The sequence below is a fragment of the Octopus bimaculoides genome, chromosome 3, assembly GCF_001194135.2.
Source record: "Octopus bimaculoides isolate UCB-OBI-ISO-001 chromosome 3, ASM119413v2, whole genome shotgun sequence".
Classification (NCBI taxonomy): domain Eukaryota; kingdom Metazoa; phylum Mollusca; class Cephalopoda; order Octopoda; family Octopodidae; genus Octopus; species Octopus bimaculoides.
In genome coordinates, this window is record NC_068983.1 from 99,610,139 (window position 1) to 99,620,138 (window position 10,000).

The window sequence follows — 10,000 nt, forward strand, 5'->3', positions numbered from 1 at the left end:
TTTTTTTATGTTATAACAAAAACACAAATCTTCACTACAGCTACCCAGGGTTTCCTGATTGAAATAATAATTTATTTTACCATTTTTCAAGCTAAGAACAAGACACATTCACACACACAAGACAGCTAAACTTATCAAGAGTGAAGTCAAACATACAAAATGAGTTAAACATAAATATCAAAACCTTGTAAATTACATAACTAGGTAGATACTATTACATGAATTAAGATAAATTTCACCTTTTGGCATCAGCTTTGGATTCCCTTATACCTCATTCATAACAATAAGATCTATTATTTCCTATCCAGGATTTTTTAAAATTATAGTTAGGCTTTACAGGCTATAAATTAAAGATTTGTTTTTAAATGTCAGGCTATAAAAGCATTGCAATTAATAGATAATTTTCTTGGCTGATCAGAGAGATCAATGACAATTATTTTTTAGTATCAGGTTGGTGTGAAAATAATTGAGGTTTCTGTTACTTAAAATTTTGATTTATGTTTTGCAATAAACTTTTGTTATATACTATTTTGAATCCTAGATTTCAGTGTATTTATGTTAATTTATGTTCCATTTTCATTGACTATGTTTGTTAAATTAAAGTAGGAAGAAAAGCTAATTGTTGAAGACCTTTTGAAGGAAGATACTGAGATGCTTGAAAAAGTGGCTATCATTTGGAGTGAGATCAAGGAATTAAGCTGGATTTTACTGCTTGAGTTCAGAATGGAATGCAAAGAAATGGAAACTGCTTGCAATATCAACCAAACATTTGGCTAGGGGACTGTCAACAAATGCATACTTCAACACTGATTCCAATATTTCGCAGATGAGACCCTTGAAAATGAGGAAGATTGCCATAATCTGTGACTACAGACCACACCTGACCACATGTTTCAGAAACAGCTCTGCAGAAACTGAATGAAATGGCCTATGAAATCCTGACTTATCCAACTTAATTCCCTGGTCTTGCTTCAAGTGATGACCATTTTTTCAAGCATCTCAGTATTTTCCTGCAACAGAAAAGTCTTTAACAACCAAACAGCTGCCCAAAATATTTAGAAGAATTCAATGGCTTCAGGACTCCAGAATTTTATAATAGATTTGCTTTTTGTTGGAAAATTTTGTAGACTCTAATGGTTAATATCCTGATAAATAACACTGATTTTAAGCTGAGATATATTGTTTTAAATAGTTAAAAAATACACATATTTTTGCACCAACCTGATATATATCTTTATAATTATGGCATTCCAACTATCTTTCCATATTAGTTGAGTAATGTAACTTAATTGTGGGACTTTCACAGCATTTTCTAAGCTCAATGTAGACAACTTGAATTGATTTAATACCACTCTGGAATATAAGTTATGTTCTGCTTATACTAACTGCTAATAATCTTTAAGAAAGAAGCCAGTATGTCCACCTTGTATTTAGTTACATGTAAACAAGATATACACCAACAGAATAACAATAGCTATTTCTTTTGGTACAGAGCTGTTTAGTAAGCAAAAAGGAAACATAGTCGATTGACATTAAGGTAACTTCATGCCAAAATCAGAGTGAATATGCTGAGATGTAATGGCTTACAATTTTTACAATAAAACTTAACATTAAGTTAGTTTCAAGCACTGCAACCTAACAGTAAGTATGAAATAGTAAAATAATTATGATTAGACTAGGTAAGAAAATAAGTGTAGAAATAAGATGAAAAGAGAAAATAAAACACACAGAGAGGAAATGAGAAAGAAGAGATCAATGGCATACTACAATTCTCTAGATGTGATAAAACTGAATGCATGAATCATGCAGATGAGGAAGGTATTTTTTAAATAGTATTGAACTGTAAAGAGAATTCTTTATTAGAAAAATAAAGTTTCAGATAAAAGACAATCTTAGAAGAAATTCAACTAAAATAGAGACCAAAAGGTATATTCATATATTTATATAAAGAAGTTAGTAAATATGTTTTGTACATGTATAATTTGAAATGTAGCATATATCTTTTCAATAAACATACAAATATAGATTTGCTGTGAAAAGTAAACAAAGTGGAACTGATCTAGTTAGTTTTTTTGGTTTTCTTATGCTGCCCCTAGAGAAAGAATATCTATCTTTGTTCAAAAGAAACTAATAACTTACAGCTATTTATAGTGCAAAAAAGTAAGACTTGTCAGATTGTTCTCATTTTTTCTGCCCACAGAGAGGTAAAACTTATGGTTTAGCCATTTAATTTACTTTTCAGTGATGTTAAAATTGTGTTTATTAAAAAGGTATATTTTACGTTTAAAATTATACCCATCCCTCAAAAGAAACAACAAAAAACAGTGTAGTACTTTAGGAGTGAATGAATTAATCTACCCTGTCAGCACAGACACTGTTATGCAAATTAAACAGGTAAGTTTAATAGAAACCTAGATTGTCTACACTATAAATGGTTATTAAGTTACTAATCTCCTCACAAATGCATATTCTTTTTCTGCGGAAGGGCTAAAAAGACTAAAAACTAGTTAGATCACTCTTATTTTTCTACCCACAAAGAGATAAAGCTAGTGGTGTAACCACTAGTTTACTTTTCACAGCAAAGCTATAACTGCATGTTTATCAAAAAAGATATAGCTTACATTTACAATTATCCACCCCCAGCACTGCCACAAAAAGAAAAAAATGCTACATAGTGCACTATGAATTAATTGGTTATATGTGTGTCTGGAATGAAGGAGTGTTTTAAATAAGATAAACAGGTTGAAGTTGTAATTATACAGTCAAAAGCATATGGTTGATTAGGCATAATATATATATATATATATATATATATATATATATATATATATATATTTCAGTGAAAATAAATATTTTAAAACCAACATTAAATACTACTCAGAAAGTATTTAATTTAAAATCAGCATTTCTGATCATCATGAAATACAGAAAAGAATATATGGCTGGCTGTTCAACAAACATGTGACCCTTTGCATTTTGGGCATCTGAAAGTTTGGTTTAACTCTTTAGCATTTAAACTGACCATATCTGGACCAAATATTCTACCTGTTTTGTGTTCAAACTGATCAGATCTGGCCTCTCATACCTATCCTACAACATCATTCTAAAATAAATAAACAGCCACATCATTGGAATCTTGAAGCAACAAGACAATGTTTGATTAATTCAAAACAATGTGAATAAATAAGCATTACATTTGACAGAGTAATCTGAATGCTTAAGGGTTTGTTAAAAAAAACTCATAATCTTTGGTTAAAAAAGCCTAATATTGAATTTAGAATATTTCCAGTATTCTTTTACTAGCTACAGCCATTTGGCTCTGGTTATGCTGCATTTTTTTTTACCTAATTAACCATATGGCATATTATTACAACCTTAATTAATTAACATATATTTTAAATAGAAAGATTAGTCTTTTTGTTTGCTTTATTTTTCTTTTGGTTGATATAGGAAGAATCTTCCTGAATATTCAATGTTGATATCTAGTTATTCCAAACAAATAATGCAAAATTAAATGGAATAATACCTTTTGTTGTATTATGCTTTTCAAAATCACAATTAGAATAATTATAAATTGTGTACTAGAGAAATAACAAATAATGGTTGTTAATTAGGATGACAAATCCAAACATATTAACATATAGAAACCAACAATTAATTAAAGCACACCACTGTTTTTCAGACAACTTAACCAGAATATCATAGAATTTAAAATAGAATGATTTGATAATTAGTGTATATATATATATCATAATTTGATAAAAATATGGAATTCAGAACTTCAATATTTCACTTGGAATCAATAGAAAGTGAAGGAATAAATATTAATTTCTCAGAGAAAAAAAGGAAATGGGCCTGTATGCATACATGCACAAACACACATTAATCAATATATGTTATTATATCAGCACTTTCTCCTATATCAATACATGTCATTATATCAGCACTTTTTCCTATATCAATATACAGGGTGCGGCAGAAATACCTCCCACATTTGAAAGATTGACAAAAGGAAAAAGAAACAACAGTTATGGAAAACTAATTTTACTGTTGTTTAAACAAAGGGTTACAGTTTTTGTTCATTAGCTAAATGAAAACATCATCAGCACTTGCATAAGTTCATTAGCAACACATAGGTGAAAGTTTAAAATGTGGGAGGTATTTCTGCTGCACCTTGGATGTCATTATATCAACACTTTTCCCTAGTTCTATATAAAATCTGTTTCAGCTTGATTTTATCATTATTATCATGGGGTGGATGCAATTGACTAACATTCTCTCCTCGAATTACTGGCCTTGTACCTAAATTAGAAGCAATCATTATTATTATTTGATGAAGATTCACAGCTTATTTTGCTGGGTATGATGGAAAGTGTCAGCTGTCCACAGCCAGCAGACCAAGGTGACACTTGTTTATTGGTCATGCTTCAAGAACCCTGCAAAGAATTCTTGCATTTCCAAGCAATGCTGATTTTTGTAGATGTTCTACCTTTACATTTGTACCAACCTTTTTGAGCTATGTTGGTAGTTGAGTGCTGATACTTCCAAGTGCACTAATTACTATTGGTATCACATCTACTTTCCTCATTGACCACAACCTTCATATTTCCCACTTCAAATCATCGTAGTTGTTCAGTTTTTCTTCTTTCTCTTTGATCCTGTTGTCACCAGGATATGCTATGTTGATTATCATGCATGTTCTTTCTATTTTCTTTTATTAGTATTATTATTTAAGTAGATTTTCTAGGAAAAAAAACGGTTTGTGGGTAAATAATGTTTTTTTTTAATGGTTTCTTGCTATGATACAAGAATCTTTTGGAAAGGTAAGAAGGGATTAGATTAATCACGCATTTTGTTAACACTGGCAATCTGAAAGATAAAATGTCAACTCAATAAACCTGTAATGGCCAAACTTTTTAATGAATTGCAAAACAACTCATATGGAGAAAATTCAAAACAAAGAAGTCAATTTCAAACAAATTAGTAAAGGTAATTAATGGGTAATTGGATTGATTACCAAGAATAAAATTTGGGCAAAAGGCAGGCAATGAGCATAAGTTAGTTGAATTAAGCAATATCTAATTAAACAGAATTCAGTATTTAATAACTGAATTGCAAGCATTGAATTTTAGTAAAATGTGAGGGCAAATGCCCAAGGTATTTTAGCTCAGAAATGGTGAACTTACTAATCTTATGTAATTTTACACAATGTCAATATTTTTTTCATAATATATGTACAAGGCTCAATAGTTAAATAGTATAACATAATTACAGCATAGAGAATATAAATAGTTTTAGATTTAATCAAACAACTTAAAAATAAAACTCACCTTAAACAGACATAGGGGGAGAAAGAGGTAAACAAAGAATAGAGGTAGAAAAGAAACAGAGGGAGGATAAACATCAAATAATTGAACCTAAAAAGCAAAATCTTTACTTATTCCTTCTGGAGTCATCAGGTACAAATGTATCTCTCTCTCTCTCTCCCCCGCCCTCCCTTTGTGCTGCAATCAAGCCAGTTGCAAGAAAAAGGGTAGATTCAGAACACAATTTGAGGTTTTAAAGCAATGGAAATAATTTACAATGAAAATGACTTACTCCCAGTCATGTCACTTGCTATGCAAGTACATCTCCGTAATTTTGATTTTAATTTTTGTCTAACATCCTTCAATAATCCCGTATTTATATTAAATTGTGAGAAAAATAAAACTAGCTGAAAACTTTCTAATTTCACAGATGGAGCTAGAGCTGCTGAGGTACAAGAAAACAAACCATTAGCAAGTAGATGTCCTCAAAAAACCTCAACCTTAACCCACGTATGTTACATGAAGAAAATACTTTCTTATTTGAGTCAGACTAATTATCTCCAAAGACAGTCGTTGACAATTACTTGAGAGTACTGACTTCATCAAATGATTCTAATCCCATTGTTACCATATTTCTGTTGAAATACATTGCCTTTGTTTAAATTAATATTGAAATTAAATAAGAATTTAGTAGACATGACTTTTACATCATAATTCTATGGTTAAATTGCATCACATGTAGCTTTCTGGAACATTTCATTATCATTCATTTTACATCCACTGTCCAAGCTGTCATGGGCTGGAAAAGGCCTACTCATAAGTCAAAGGATCCACATCTTATTCACAGTCAATATTGTTCCTACAACCATTAATATACACAAATTATTTAACCCTAACAACCATTTCAAAATGGCACATAAACATATAAAATAGTTAAGTCTTAAGTTGCTACAAGTTTTGTACAAAGATTTTTTATCTGTAAAAATGACAATAATCGATCTAGAATTTATTACTTGAGAAACTGAGAAATAAATGTCATAAACTGACTGTGGCATCAAATTTTACAATGAACTGGATTTTACAAATAAGTCTTATCCCTAAGAGTTAACAAGAAAGTGTCTATATATATACAGTCACTCAACCTGTTAGAAATAGTAGCCAAAGCTTCTTTAAATTACACCCAGCTATATTTAAAATAGAAGGATATACTGGATAGCACAGTCTTAAATACAATACATCTTTAATAAGAAAAAATACTCGTGGTTTGAATACCTTTTCAGCATAGAACTATTTGATAAGTGATAATCTGGAACTAAAGGACCTTAACTCACAACAAATTATAGATGAACTGTAGAGGAGAAGTCTAAGTGGAAAGTCTGAATATGATCAGCAAATAAAGCACAAAGAACAAAAAGAAGCAAAGGAAAACTTTCTTGCAGCAAACATTTAACAGTGAATGATTGCATGTCATGTACATATCAAGCAAATTCTTCCATCGCAACTAGAAACATATGCTGCATATAGGTCTAGAGCTGGCTGCATTAACTAGTCAGCATTCCAAACAAGGCCTTCACATCAGTATTAAAAGGCATGCTGTTAGAAGTATTTTATTCTGTAATTCTGTTGACTTGTTTCAGTCATTAGACTGTGGCCATGCCTTAAAGGGTTTTAGTTGAACAAATTGACCCTAGCACTTATTCTTTGTAAGCCTAATACTTATTCTATTGGTCTCCTTTGTTGAACTGCTACGTTATGGGGATTTAAACACACCAACATCGGTTCTCAAGCAATGGGGGGGGAGCAAACAGACACAAACATATGCATAGATACATACATACATACATACATACATACATACATACATACATATACACACAGCCATCTGGTTTCACCAGTCCTCAGTCAAATTGTCCAACCCATGCTAGCATGAAAACCGGACATTAAACGACGACGAACGACGAACGAACACACAACAATCTTCTTTCGGTTTCCATCTACCAAATCCACTCACAAGGCTTTGGTCAGCCCAAGGCTATAGTTAAAGACACTTGCCCAAGGTGCTACACAGTGGGACTGAACATGGAACCATGTGGTTGAGAAGCAAGCTTCTTACTACACAGCCATGCCTTTTGCAACTGCTCCCTGATTATTAGGATTGATGCAGTCAATGTCCAGCTTCAATTTCTCCTTAATAACTGAAGGGAAAATGTGAATAGACAAGGAGCTTCAGAGAGACAGTTCTGCAGATAAAAGTTTGGATAATAAGGGATTTTGATTGCAAAATAGGGTATGATGGAACAAAGGAAGGTAACTGAATCAAATAGATTTTAATGATGAGTTAGCATTGTGATGTGAGGTGTCATGTTTACATTTACTTTTTATGGATTAGTCAAAGTAGTAAGAGCAGTGTATGGATAATGTCATTGTACAAGAGATGATTCAAGAAAGAAGAATAGTAACTTGCACATGGCAGTGTTTTTGGTTGAAAGTAATTGAGAGTAAGTCAAAGAAGAGAGTATATAGAGGATATAACAAACTTAAGGCACACTAAAAGTAGTTGAAAATTGGTTAAGGAGGGAGAAATTCTTTAATATATGCTGTGATGGTAATGTCTGTCAGAAAATTTCCAATCTAACATATGAAATATGGGTGAAGCCCAAAGGCAGGAAACTTTGCCAGGAGGTTTTCATACTGGACATTTGTTGAAGTCAAATACAACATTGCTTTCAATGAAGTTCTCAAAAAAAAAAAAAAAGAGAGCATGTTTTTCTTTACAAGTTTCAGCTTGAGAGCTGCAGCCATGCTGGGGCACTGCCGTAATTTAAGTCACAAATAGATATAGCTCTGCAGAAAATGAACTGTTGTTCACAGCTTACATCTGGTTACAATGTAAATTTTTTCCACCCTGTTAGTAGATCGGGCTGCAACATAAGCTGGTCAAACTTCTATGCAGAGAATATTTATAGCAGTATTTCATGATAACAATAGTTAATGCAAAAATGTTAATAGCCAATACAAGTGTAAAGTAATTGGAAATGCTACCCTACAAATATGTATTTTACACAAGCTACATTAGATAGGTTATTTTTAAATACAAGAAACTTGTTAGTAAGTTAGAGTTGTGAATAATAAACTATAGCTGTAAATCAGATAAAAATCTTTAAGACTAAAACTAAAACTTTCTATGCTGAACGTGAAAAAAAGAAGGAAACTTCCTCTCTCTGAAACTTTAAAGTAATAGACACGGATTAAGAGTTCACCATTTCTCAAGTTAGCAGTGGTAAAACCATAGCAATAAAATTGATTTAAAATTAAAAACTTGGTACCTACTTCCGATGAAAGGTACTTTTATATGATCTACAGCTGACACCACAGCAGGTAATTCAGGAATCATAAAAAATACTAGTGCATCAAACAAGCTGGAATGGGGAGCAATGCACACAATTGGTGCTTCTTTTGCTTGTGCACAGTGGCCTTTGACTTTCACCCAGTGAAATCCCATCACAAAGAAGATGATCCGAGAGATTTTTAGGAGTACATAGTTCACGATCCTATTGCAATAAGAGAAGGAAGGATAAAAACTAGTGCTTATAATAACATTAACTATGATTAACCAGTAGCTGCAATAAAACGTTCAATGTTGTTTATAGGAATGAAATGAAAAATGTATTTGATGCATATAAGAAATCAGCATATTTATTAAATTTGTATACAAACATAATAAACGGAAAAACTTAATTACATTACATGAAAGAAAATTGTAAACTAAAAAATAAAAAAAATGAAAACAGAATTAGTTTACAACTAGTAATGACCAAGCCTGAGACAGTCCACATTGACTCTCATTACTAATAGTAATGTAAAAATAATTCTTCAGAAAAACAAAAATTATTAGTTCAAATTAAAGTTTCTGAATATGAATAATAAATCTATATCAAACAATCTAAGTCATTGTAAAATAGATGTTTTTATTATATATCTTCACCAGTATTCCTGACAAAAATCTGCTTTAAAAAATAATTTACCAACTTAGGTACTATTTTGGAGCTGTTCTTGCTCTTATTTTAAAGACTATGTTGAGGCTAAAAAGTGACAATATGGAAGAGCTATTTTAGCTATTTAAGAATACACAAAAATTGTTGTATTCACATTTTGCTTATTTCTGAACAATACAGTCTCTTATGAAGAAGAGTCAAAAAAATTTCTTTACACTCCAACAACCTGGTCATTGACTTAGATCTGTTTCATCTTATGAACTGAGATGATGCAATAGAATTTGTATCAGTGACCAGAACACAAAAGTGGGATGAAATGATTTGACACTTTATTGTAGACTTTACTATCAATAATTTTAAAAAAGTGAATACAGTAATCCCTCAACTATTGCGGGCGTTACGTTCTAAAACCCCCCCTGATAGGTGAAAATCTGCAAATTAGAAACAGTACTCATCGTCATTTAACGTCTGCTTTCCATGCTAGCATGGGTTGGACGATTTGACTGACGACTGGTGAAACCAGATGGCTACACCAGGCTCCAACCTGATTTGGCAGAGTTTCTACAGCTGGATGCCCTTCCTAACGCCAACCACTCTGAGAGTGTAGTGGGTGCTTTTACGTGCCACCGGCACAAAGGCCAGTCAGGTGGTACTGGCAACGGCCACGCTCAAAATGGTGTATTTTACATGCCACCTGCA

The 10,000-nt window shown here is 31.9% G+C and overlaps 1 protein-coding gene across 2 annotated transcripts in view; it reads right to left on the minus strand.

Moving 5' to 3' along the window:
• LOC106881720 (lysophosphatidylcholine acyltransferase 1) overlaps positions 1-10,000 on the minus strand; it is a 95,729-nt gene that overhangs the window by 32,139 nt on the left and 53,590 nt on the right. Inside the window, exon 3 of one of the 2 annotated variants that reach the window (XM_052966351.1) lies at positions 8,637-8,857. The exons of the other annotated variant lie outside the window; for it this stretch is intronic. Within the exon in view, the coding sequence (XP_052822311.1) occupies positions 8,637-8,857 (221 nt within the window). The remainder of the gene's footprint in view (positions 1-8,636; positions 8,858-10,000) is intronic. 2 annotated transcript variants of the gene reach the window in all.